At 42.9% G+C, this 12,196-nt stretch overlaps 1 protein-coding gene across 1 annotated transcript; it reads right to left on the bottom strand.

Annotated features, from left to right (window-relative positions):
• Positions 1-987: 987 nt before the first annotated feature.
• LOC137361452 (probable G-protein coupled receptor 139) lies at positions 988-10,392 on the bottom strand. The gene is made up of 2 exons (XM_068026314.1): positions 10,279-10,392; positions 988-1,975 (listed from the first exon to the last, which is right to left on the bottom strand). The coding sequence occupies exons 1-2, from the start codon at positions 10,346-10,348 to the stop codon at positions 1,089-1,091; spliced, it is 957 nt and encodes a 318-aa protein (XP_067882415.1). The 5' UTR covers positions 10,349-10,392; the 3' UTR covers positions 988-1,088.
• Between the last annotated feature and the right edge of the window lie 1,804 nt (positions 10,393-12,196).

The raw sequence follows: 12,196 nt of genomic DNA, 5'->3' as shown, positions 1-12,196 counted from the left end.
GTGTGGGCCATAAACAATGAGAGGCCAGGTGCGGGGCTGGGAGCAGGGAGGTTTTGGGGTTCGACCAATGTGACATACTCAAAGGAAGAGGATGTGACAGAGGTGTAGGGGATGGACCAATGTGTGATTTGGTGGTAAGAAAGACCCTTCTTCCACACAATGCTTACACAATTAATGGAATCAGAAAATGAGTATGTTGTTTCAGTGGGACAAGACTCCGTGGTTTCAGTAAAAGGGCTACCGAATTCTTCAAGAAATTTTAGGGGGAAAAAATGTTGCAATAATTCCGAACAATGCAGACTTCAAAGAATGACTGATCTCCAATACAACTACTTGAAATATGTTTGGAACTTATGTGCAGAATCAGGTTCAAAAAGGAGCTAAATGATGTCACAAAGAATCAGAATCTAAATTTTCTAGGCAGCAAGCAAACAAAAACCTACAGACCAGATGCAACACCTAAAGTATTCCTGGTTAAACAGGAGCATGTGATGGTAACAATAATCAGAGACTATTGGGTGCAGGGCTGGGAGCTGGTGGGGGAAGGGGGTGCACATCTTTATAGGTCTGAGTCACCAGTTCCAGCCTTATGGCTCATTAAACTTCCTGCAGTGAGGAAGCGTTGCTGCACAGCATCTCAGAGAAAACGTGATCTCCTGAATTCCACGTTGGAGTTTGAAAACATGTTTCCATTTTAATGGTTACCCACAGGCCCAATTTTGGATCTTTATTGTTCTATTTTGATCAAAACAAATGTGCCAATTAAAAAGATGCTGTCTGGCAGTTCTCCCTTTTTCCATCCTTCCGGGCACTGTGTGTGTGTGTGTGAGAGATGGGAAATCGTCAATAATCCAAATGGAGCCTTTGTTAGAGTTTTACACCGGGTTTAGTTACAGCACAACATTTGATATTAAATTAAATTTGGCATCATATCCTAACACTGTTCATATTCATAGAATCTATTTATGTTTAGTACTTATAGCATTATTCAATGTTTCTCAGGAATATCAGTTCCTTCAGTGAACTCATTGTGTTTCGGGTTTTTAAATGCCAAAGGACAGCATATGGAAAGTCTACATCTGTATCCATCATTTAAATAGTTTGGAAATTAGATGCAGTGAATATAGAATTGCGTTTTTCATCTCGCCTCTGAACTTCCTCTGGGTCACACCATAAATACAGGCGTTGGTGCAGGTGCTCAGCAGCTGAAGCATAATTCCGACTGATTCAAGGTCACTGGCCATATAGTACTGAGCGTTTGTTACATGCAGAGATATAAAATATACAACTTCTGTACTCCATAGCAGAATGAATGTGCCCGATATACTAAAGAGTAAAACGATGGATTTCTTTCGGTTCTCTATCTCTGGATCATTGTGTTTCCTTATATTATCGTGACCCCGGAGTCCCTTGCGGACTCTACTGGCAACTAAAATATACCGGGCGGTGACAGCATTCAGCAGTAATATCAAAATAAATGGTACGCACGGGGTTAAAATAAGGTGAAGCAATTCAAACGCTCCCCATGCAGGTGCAGTAAAAAAGATCTGTTTCATTACACAGCCCCGGGGTACATTTTCCATGATATATTCAGGGTCAAATACAAAGTACCAGGGAATACTTTGTAAACAGCTCAGCACACTCACCGCCCCAAGGACAGCAGCCGCCATTTTGTCAGTGCAATACTTAGTTTTTAGTTTCTGACAACAAATGGCCACAAATCGATCGAAGGTGAAAGCCACCGTGAACCAGACTGAAGTTTCTGTAGCAGCAAAAAGCAGGACTGCATTGAGACGACAAATGGGGGTAATGGTCAAGAATGAAACAGGGAAATAAATATCAGCGATACATCTTAATATGACATCGGTGACAACAACCAGGAGATCCGCTGCAGCCATGGCCACCAGGTAGCGAGTCACACATTTGGAGAGACCACATTTTCCTCGGGACAGGATAACAATCACAGCAAAGTTAACTGTAAAAGAGAGAGAGAGAGAAAGGCGCGAGAAATATTTCACCAAACAGTCGACAAAAACATTCCTTCCAAAGGCTTTTGAATTACATTTCAGAATTGTTGCTGGATATGAATTGAGAAGTTTCAATTAATAACGGAAGACAATAAATTCAACATGAAAATGAATGTAACAAACAAATCATCGATCACCCTGAAGCAAGGAAAATGGTTCAGTTCGAACCTGCAAAGATGAAGCATAAATTTAACCGGGAAATGTCAACTGGCGCTGTGACCAGAGCAGAACAGGTCAAGTGAAAGACGCAGAATTAAATCTTAGTCAAAGGAAGGAGTTGAGTGTGCAATGGTGATTGGGCGGCATGAAAGTATAATGGTAATGAGGTCAGTGGAAAGGGGCAAGATGGTGCTGAATTTTTCAGAGGAGGTTGAAGTCCTGCCACCGCTGCAGAACGTGTGAGTTGACTCCACTCCAGACAGCAGCGGGATTCTGGGGAGAGCAAATCGGCAACCTTAGTAGGGTCACTGCGAACAGTGGCCAGAGGATTACAAAGAAGAGGGTGTCTCAATGCTGTGGCGTCCTCGAAGCCTGGTAAGTTTCTTTGGGGAAACCGGGGACAGGCAGGAAGGCCCGAGCAATTGGGGTCAATGTTACTGTGCCATGACTTGGGCACAAGGATGGTATTGCCAGAGTGGGCCCTCCATGGGTCATGGAATAACCGTTAAGGAGTGCCCGCTGAGAGGCCGCCGAATGCCCGCCTTGGTGGGAAGTGGCCCTTAAGTGGTTCAAGTGGCCACCCGGGGCGTCCACTTAGCTGAGGTTCCCGATGTTGGCAGTATTCAATGACGACGGAGAGATATCGTTCTCTGCTCCCTACACCTTTGCCCACCATACTGCCAGCTTTCCTGCCCCAAAGCCCGTCAAAATCTGGCACGGAATATTCATCCCGCAGACTAGGGAGGATGGAGGTGCAATGGAAGCTGGGCAGGGTGAAGGTGCATTAGGGACTTGCCAGCGTGAAGGAGTCATGAGAACTTGGCAGAGTGAAGTGGCAATGGGGACTGGATAATGTGGTATTACAATGGAGACTGCGAGGGATGAATGTGCAATGGGGACTGGGGAGGATTAAGATACAATGGGAACTGGGCAGCTTGAATGTGCATTGTGGCCTCCACAATCCTAAGGGATTGGGGAAGATGAACGTTTTATGAGAACTGCGCAGGATTGTGGTGTTATGAAGAATGGAAGACGTGAATGTGTAATGGGAAATGGAGAAAGTGTACATGTAATGGGGACTGGACTTGTTTAATCTGTGATGGGGCTATACATAGTCAAAGTTTAATGTGAACTGGGGAGGATAAATGTGTAATGGAGACTGGGGAGAGTGACAGTGTAATAAATCTGTGTTAGGTGAGTGGGTAATGGGGACTGAACAGGATGAATGTGCAATGGGGATTGAATAGGGCGAAAACATAATGGGGACTGCACACGAGGAACGGAAATGGAGACTGGGAAGGGTGAATATTTAATGGAGGCTGTGCAGGGTGAATGTGTAATGTAAACAGTACACAGTGAATGCATAACAGGGACGGTGAAGTTTGAATATATAATTGGGACCAAGCAGGGTGAAGGTAAAGTTTGTATTGAACTGAGTGAAGGTACAATGGTGACTCGGCAGGGTGATGTGTAATAGTGACTAGACCTGTTCATAGTTCAGTCCAGACTGCTGATGGAGCAGTAGGGACTGGACATCAAATAACTTCATTATTTCTGTTATTCTGTTCAGCACGCCATTGGGTCATCGCATTTGTTCAGCAAATATATTCATTATTATTCATTGAGCAATTATTTCATTACCTGATTGAGTCAATAATTTATTTACTTATTGGAATTATTTTCTGCTGAATAAAATCCCTAAGACTCTATGCATGACCTAGATGTAGGCGGGAGCACAATCTGCACTTTTGTAAGGAAGTGGTTATTTTTCCAGGGAATAATAGACTTTGTGACTGGCTGCCCTCTCATGTGGTGGACGCTGATTCACTGAAGTTCTTGCAGCAAGAGATGAACCTGCTTCTGACTGGAGCGGACATCAGTCCTTGAAAGAGGTAGGCACTACCGCAATTCAGAGCCAGTGGGATCTGTTGGAATATATTCAATCACCTAGATTGGTCACGGAGGAATTTCCCCATTTGTTGCCGATGATGGAGTCCTCGTCTTGACCCTGGTTTGGAAATGAAACCTGAAGCTTCGAGGTTCGGGCAGGGCAGAATCAGGTTAACAAAACAGTATTTTTTTAAAACCAGAGACATGTGATAGAATCTCAGGGTTCAGGTTATGTCTACACAAACTGCAAAAAGCAGACATTTGGAATGGTTGTTCTGACTGTGAGAGAGAGCTGCTGAACCAACACTGCTGAGAACTGTTGGTTATAAAACAATGGGCAAGCTCTTTGAATTGGAACCTGTTTTCTGAGAGCTGGCCCCTGGAAGATACTAATTTTTACCCTTGTTTTTAGTGCCTTAAAAAAATAACATAAGGCACGACCTGTGAAGCTACACCACCAGGACTATTGTGAGCAAAACTACAGAAGTTCTGGAAGAGTGAACATTTTTGTTAAAGATAGTATCAGTGTGGTTCGGATTGCAGACAAACTGCCATCAAGAGGCAACAAGCATTTGCAACTTGGGATGTTTAATGTTCACGTTTAATTGCCTTCAGGAGACGAGTGGAGTGGGACTTGCAAGAGAGCAGCTAAATATACAGCCAGGCCAGGGGCCTGCATTTACTTTCGGGACAAGAGTGGAGTCAGTCCTGAGAGGGAGCAGGTAAAGAGTTTCAGGAGTTGGCGGGTGCTGACCGAGTTTGAAAAAAAATCAAGGATCTATTTGCTGACAATGCAACCACTAGGTGGCGCAGTACTGGCACATGCGCAAATGGAGCCTCATCGACAGATACTTCTGTCTGCGATGTCTCAGGCAGCTGCCAGTAATAGAGATGGTGCTGCACAATTTAACACAAAGAAATGAACCCAAACCACCTCATCCCTCAATGGCCGCGATAACCGCCTCCATTCCACCGCACCCCCCCACCCACCCACCCCCAACAGTACCCTCTCATGATTGCTGCCTCTGTTGGCTGCTCCCTCCTGTGATTGCTGTCTCAATCGCCGCATTCAGTTTCCCGCTCCCTCCCATACCTGCTTTCTCACTGCGCATGGCTCAAAGATTGCTGTGCGAGAAATGGATTTTGATTCGTGGGGCACTGGTATCAGCACTGAGGAATGTGGGAGCTGTACCATTGGGAGTGTCTTCACCTGAACCCTGCTGGGCCCAGTATTCTGGCGGGTTTTATAAATAGGGCAGTAGCGAGGTCTTTACACTAAGTAGTAGGGGCGATGGCAGAGGATTGGGAAGATGTGATAAATTAAGTGGCGAAGGAAATGAAAGAGAGCAAGGCAGCAATAAGGGAAAGATGATCAGATTGTGGCAAGAAGGGACAGAGTGTACAAATCTCAGAGTGCACCAGCAGATAAGACTAGAGGTTACAAAAGTAGTTAAAGAAAACAGAACTAGAGGCTCTGTATCTGACTGCATGTAGCATTCGTAACAAAGCAGATGAATTGACAGTGCAAATAGTTGTAAATACATATGATCTGATAGCCATTACAGAGATATGACTGCAAGATGACAAAGCCTGGTACCTGAATATTCAAGGGAGCATGACATTTAGGAAGGACAGGAAGCTAAGAAAGGGCAGAAGGGTAGTTCTGTTAATTAAGGATGGCATTGCTACAATTGAAGGAAATGACATTATTTCTGAAGATCAAGATGTGGAATCAGCTTGAGTAGAGATGAGAAATGGTAAAGGTAAACAGTCAAATGTGGCTGTGGTTTATAGGCCCCTTAACAATAAGCACGCTGTAGAGCGGGATATACAGGATGAAATAATGGGAACCTGTGACAAAGGGACGACCATAATCATGGGTTAATTTAAAAACGTATAGATTGGACGAATCAGATGGGCAAACATAGTCTGGATGATGAGTTCACAGGGTGCTTTGGGGACAGTTTCTTGGAGCAGCACGTTCTAAAGCCAAGCAGAGAGCAGGCTATACCCAGACCTAGTATTGTGCAATGAGACAGGATTAATTAATGACCTCATAGTGAAGACGCCCCTAAGTAGTAGTGATCATAATATGACCGAATTTCACATTCAATTTGAGGGAGAAAAGGGCGTATCTAAGACTTATGTTTTAAACAGAAGTAAGCGCAGTTATGAGGGCAGAGCTGTAAAAATCTATCTGCCAAATTAGTTTAAGGGATAGGTCAGTAGAGATGCAGTGGCAGACATTTGAGGAGGTATTTCAGAATACTCAGAAAAATACATATCAGCGAGAAGGAAAGACTCTAAGGGAAAGATGCCCCATCAGTGGCTAACTAAGGAAGTTAAAGAAAGTATCAAATTCAAAGAAAAAACAGATAATTCGCAAATATGACTGGCAAGGCAGAAAATTGGACAGATTCTAAATTACAGCTAAGAATGATGAAACGGTTAACTAGGAGGGACAAATTAGAGTACAAGAGAAAGCCAGCTAGAAATATAAAAACAGATAGTAAGAGTTTCTACAGATATTTAAAAAGGAAAACAAAATTAAGTAGTGGTTCTCTAGAGACTGAGTCTGGGGCATTAATAATGCAAAATAAGGAGATGGTGGATGAATTGAACAGATATCTGTCTTCACTGTAGAGGATACAAGTAACATTCCAGACATAATTATGTATCAGGAGGTTAAAGGGAGGCAGGAACTTAAAACAAATGCAATCACCAGGGAAAGGGTACTGAAAAAATGTATTGGAACTAAAATCTGACAAGTCCCCAAGTCTTGATGGACTTCATCCTAGAGTCGTAAAATGAGTGGCTGCTGAGGTCGGAAATGCATTGATTTTAATTTTCCAAAATTCGCTAGATTCTGGAAAGGTTCCATCTGATTGGAAAATAGTGAATGCGACTCCTCTACTCAAGTAAGGAGGGAGACAGAAAGCAGGGAAATAAAGGCCAGTTAACCTAACATCTGTCATAGGGAAAATGCTTGAATCTGTTATTAAAGAGCTTATAGCAGGGCACTCAGAAAATTTCAATGCAATCAGGCAGAGTCAACATGGTTTTATGAAAGGAGAAAAATCATGTTTTTAAAAATTTATCAGAGTTGTTTGACGATGTAACAAACAACTTGGATAAAGTGAAACCTGGGGGTGTACTGTACATGGATTTCCAGTAGTTACCACATCAAAGGTTACTAAGCAAAATAAGAGCTCATAATGTAGGGGGTGACATATTAGCATGGATATGTAACTGGTTGGCTAACATGAAGCAGAGGGATTGAATAAATGGGTCTTTTTAAAGTTGGCAGCTGTAACTAGTTATCATGCAGGCCCCACCTGCCAAGAAGGAGGAATATTACTTTCGCCGCATGAACATTGATTTACAAAATAAACTGTTGTTGGTGAGGAAGCCTTTAAAAAAAGGATACTTAAAAAAAAAAGGATACTTTGGCTGGACAAAGACATTAGCGTACGAACAGCAGTACTTCAAAAGATAGAAGGGGTATTCCCTGCTCCAATTAAATACAAAATGGACCTTTGATCACCAGGTATTGGGTGTAGAGCAGACATTCCAGGGTCTTTCAGAACAAGACATGACTAACTGGCTGTTGCAGAATTTGAGCTGGCCACAGTAGTGACTCAGCAGAATGTCGTGTGCTAATGGACTGAGAACATCTCTGTCCTGTCTGCCTACCCCCATCTTTACTCACGGAATGGAAGACCCACTGAAGACATGTGAACGCAAAGAGAGAAAAGTTTCCTACGTGAACAAGGTTGAAGAAGAATGCTGGACCCCAGCGAAAAGCAGGATTACTTACCAAAAGGACTGCAGTGATCTGGAAGCACAGTAAACAATAAACTCCTCTGATATTGCCTCAAACCCCTCTCTACTTTACTTTTCTTCTGTTCTTTTCTGTCCCTACTTGCACGTGCAGTTCACATGTGCATGCTAGCGTGGGCGCGTCGTATATACATAGAGTATTAGAGTTTAAATGTTCGTAAATTTCACTTTCCTTCTCTAAACCTGAGAAAACCTAATGTACTCATTTCTTTGCATTATAATTGGAAAGCTGTGAACAAAGATTCACCAAAAGGGAGCTCAGAGCACCATGCATTCAAAAGTTAAAACCCTGTTACAATAAGACCAGGTGACGTCTGAAAGAGACCCCGAGATACCTTTCTCACCTGGTCGTAACATTAATGGATTGTCACAGTGACCTCAACAATTTATAATTTATATAAATGAATTGGATGAAGGGACTAAATGTATGATTGTTAAATTTGCTGATGACACAAAGATAGGTAAGAAAGCAAGTTGTGAAGATGACCTCAGGAGTCTACAAAGTGATATAGATAGGTCAAGTGAGTGATCAAAATTTGGCAAATGGAGTATATTGTCGAAATTTGTGAAGTATCCACTTTGGCAGGATGAGTACTGAAGCAGTGTATTATTTAAATGGAGAGAGCTGGCAGAACTCTGAGGTACAGAGGGATCTGGGTGACCTGGTACATGAATCACAAAAGGTTGGGATACAGATACAGCAAGTGATTAAGAAGGCAAATGGAATGTTTTCGCTTATTCCAAGGGGAATGGAATGCAACATTAGGGATGTTTTGCTGCAGTTGTTTTGGGTATTGGTGAGACCACATCTGGGGTACTGTGTATAGTTTTTTTTTGGTTTCCTTATTTGAGAAGGATATAAATGAGTTAGAGTCAGTGCAGAGGAGGTTCACTCGACAGTTACCTGGGATTGATCACTCACTTAACCTATCTATATCACTTTGCAGGCTCCTTAGGTCATCTTCACAACTTGCTTTCTTACCTATCTTTGTGTCATCAGCAAATTTAACAATCATACATTTAGTCCCTTCATCCAATTCATTGATATAAATTATAAATTGTTGAGGTCACTGTGACAATCCACAAATGTTACGACCAGGTGAGAAAGGTATCTATGGGTCTCGTTCAGACGTCACCTGGTCTTATTGTTATTTTATGAGGAAACGTTGGACAGATTGGGTCTGTATCCATTAAAGGTTAAGAATGAGAGGTGATCTTATTGAAACGTATGTGATCCTGAGGGAACTTGACAGGGTGGATCCTGAAAGGATGTTTTCCCTTGTGGGAGAGACTAGAACTGTGGGGCACAGTTTAAAAATAAGGGACCGCCCATTTAAGATGGAGATAGGAGATTTTCCTTTTCTCTCAAAGGGTTGTGAGTCTTTGGACCTCTTCCCCAGAGAGTGTTGGAGGCAGGATCATTGAATATTTTTAAGGCAGCGGTCGGTAGATTCTTGACTAACAAGGGAGTCAAATGAAGTTGTGGTAGGCAGGAAAGTGGAGTTGAGGCCACAATCAGATCAGCCATGATCTTATTAAATGGTGGAGCAGACATAAAGGGGCCGAATGGCCGACTCCTGCTCCCAATTTGTATGCTCATATGTTCGTAATTTATGTTGGTTTTGGTTTGAGTATTAAAGTAAAATTTATAAAAGTGAAATCTTGTCTGGTTTTTGTTTCCTAAATTAGTGTCAGTTGGTGGATATGATTTTTTGGTTAGTTGGTGGTCAACACAGGGATCAAAACATTGCCGCAAATAGGTTTGTTACAAATCAATCGGTCTCACCGTCAACTCTTCGGTCACAGTCCAAATCATTTAACGTTCACCTCCCCTGCATGAATAACGGGAACAGTAATGCTTTGTAAACACCATCAATTTCAAGTGCCCCACCATGCCATACACATTCGTAACTTTCAGCTGAATTGTCTCCCCTCATCATTGCTCATTCAGAATCTTCGAATTCCCAATAAATACCATCATGGAAGCCCCATCATCAGAATTACAGCAACAGTGACTGAAGAAAACCACCACCAACTTATCAGAGCAGATTGGGATGAGGAATAAATGTAACCTTGCCACATCCCAAGAACAAATATCTCATCCCGTACATCATAAAAGCTAACAACAGACTAACTGATATTCAGTGGCGAGGAGAACATGGTAGTTTTGTTTCAGATTACAGTTTGAAAGAAAACACCACTTTAATTAACTGGGGCATATTAAGGCTGAACAGGCAACACAGATTCGACAACTGTGCAGCAGAGCTGGAAAGAAAAGCTGCAACTTTGTCCGAGATGAAGCATAAACAACATCACAGTTAATAGTGATTTATGCAGTTAATGTCTGTGTAAAATCACTTACTAGGAACGCCAACAGCTGCCAGAAATGGGTAGTAAATCGCTATAATTTCATTAAGTAGTAGAACTCCCATCTTCTCTGTAAGGCGAACAGATTCTCTTGTACTGGTACACAAGACTTTGTGTAAGCTCTCAGCTTCCACATTAAATGCCAATTTATAGAGGAGAAAAATCTCCTGTGGCACAGTTCTGCCCCCTGGTTGTTCGCGTTAGTGACAGTCACCTGAACAAACAGATTGCGTCAGCAACTTAACTCCCAGGTTAATGCTGTTATAGTGATAGACTGCTTAAACTCAACACGGCAACAATCAGAAGTCAAACGGATTAAAATACTGGCTGAATGGTGAACTATAGCTGCAAATTGTTGCAGAAGTGATTTCAGAGTGGGAAAAGTGGTGAGCGGCATTCCCGGGGATCAATATTTGGACCGAATTCAAATTGGTCAAATTTGCACCTGTTACCAAACTAGGAAGGGAAGTGGAATTGTGACCCGGTAAAAAGGTAATGGACATGAGGTAAATGTGTTGGAAAAGCAATACCCCTACTACAACAGGGGCGGCACAGTGGTGCAGTGGTTAGCACCGCAGCCTCACAGCTCCAGCGATGACCTGGGTTCAATTCTGGGTACTGCCTGTGTGGAGTTTGCAAGTTCTCCCTGTGTCTGCGTGGGTTTCCTCCGGGTACTCCGGTTCCCACATGCCAAAGACTTGCAGGTTGATAGGTAAATTGGCCATTAGCAATTGCCCCGAGTATAGGTAGGTGGTAGGGAAATATAGGGACCGGTGAGGATGTGGTAGGAATATGGGATTAGTGTAGGATTAGTATAAATGGGTGGTTGATGGTCAGCACAGACTCGGTGGGCTGAAGGGCCTGTTTCAGTGCTGTATCTCTAAACTAAACTAAACACCACCATCACCTGGTTGGAACAGTAGCTTCAAGTCAAGGTCAGAGGTTGAGTCCCCTGTGACGTGTGGTTCGCCTCCTGATCCTTCAATTCCTATTTAAGGAGGTGGTAGCATTGTGGGAATGTTACTGGACTATTGATCCAGTTCAAAATAATGCCTGGAGGCACGAATTTAAATCTCACCACAACAGCAGGAGGAATTTAAATGTAATAAAATTCTTGTCTTATTAATAACAATCATGAAACTACTGGATTGTTGTAAAATGATACCTATTTGCTTCACTAATGTCCTGCAGGGAAGGAACTCCACTGTCCTTACATGGTCGGCCGACATGTGACTCCAGACCCACAACAATGCTGACGATGCTTAACTGCCCTCTGAAATGGCCTAGTTAGCCACTCAGTTGCATTGAGCCACCAAAGAAATATCAAGTAAGAGTAAAACAGGACGGACCACCTCGCATTGACCTAGGTCGGGCTCAGTCGACCCTGCAAAGTCCTGCTTACTAACATCGGGGAACATGTGTGAATAATGGGAGAGTTGTCTTCACTCCAATGCCCCAGACTCCTCCATCACCACCATACCAGAAGTGGAGGCACAGAGGTATACAGTCGGAAGGAAGTTTTATTTTATTCGTTTGTGGTATGTGGGCATCGTAGTCTAGGCCAGCATTTATTGCCCATCACTAACTGCCCTTCAACTGAGTGGCAATCTAGGCCATTTCAGAGGGCATTTAAGACTCAACCAGATAGCTGTGGGTTGGGAATCACATGTGAGTCAGAGCAGGTAAGGAATGCAGATTTCCTTCTCTAAAGGACATCAGTGAATCAGATTTTTTTTTTACAACAATGGCCACCAATATCCTAGCTTTTTACTTCCAGATTTATTAATTGAATACAAATTACAACCTCTGCCGTAGTCGAATTCGAATTCAAGTCCCCAGAGCATTAGCCTGGGCTCTAGATTACTAGTCCAGTGACATTACCACTACGCCACCGCCTTCCCAACAGTGGGCCT

Source organism: Heterodontus francisci, unplaced genomic scaffold (assembly GCF_036365525.1).
Source record: "Heterodontus francisci isolate sHetFra1 unplaced genomic scaffold, sHetFra1.hap1 HAP1_SCAFFOLD_106, whole genome shotgun sequence".
In the NCBI taxonomy this organism is placed as follows: Eukaryota; Metazoa; Chordata; class Chondrichthyes; order Heterodontiformes; family Heterodontidae; genus Heterodontus; species Heterodontus francisci.
This window is presented reverse-complemented; position numbering and strand designations above follow the sequence as displayed.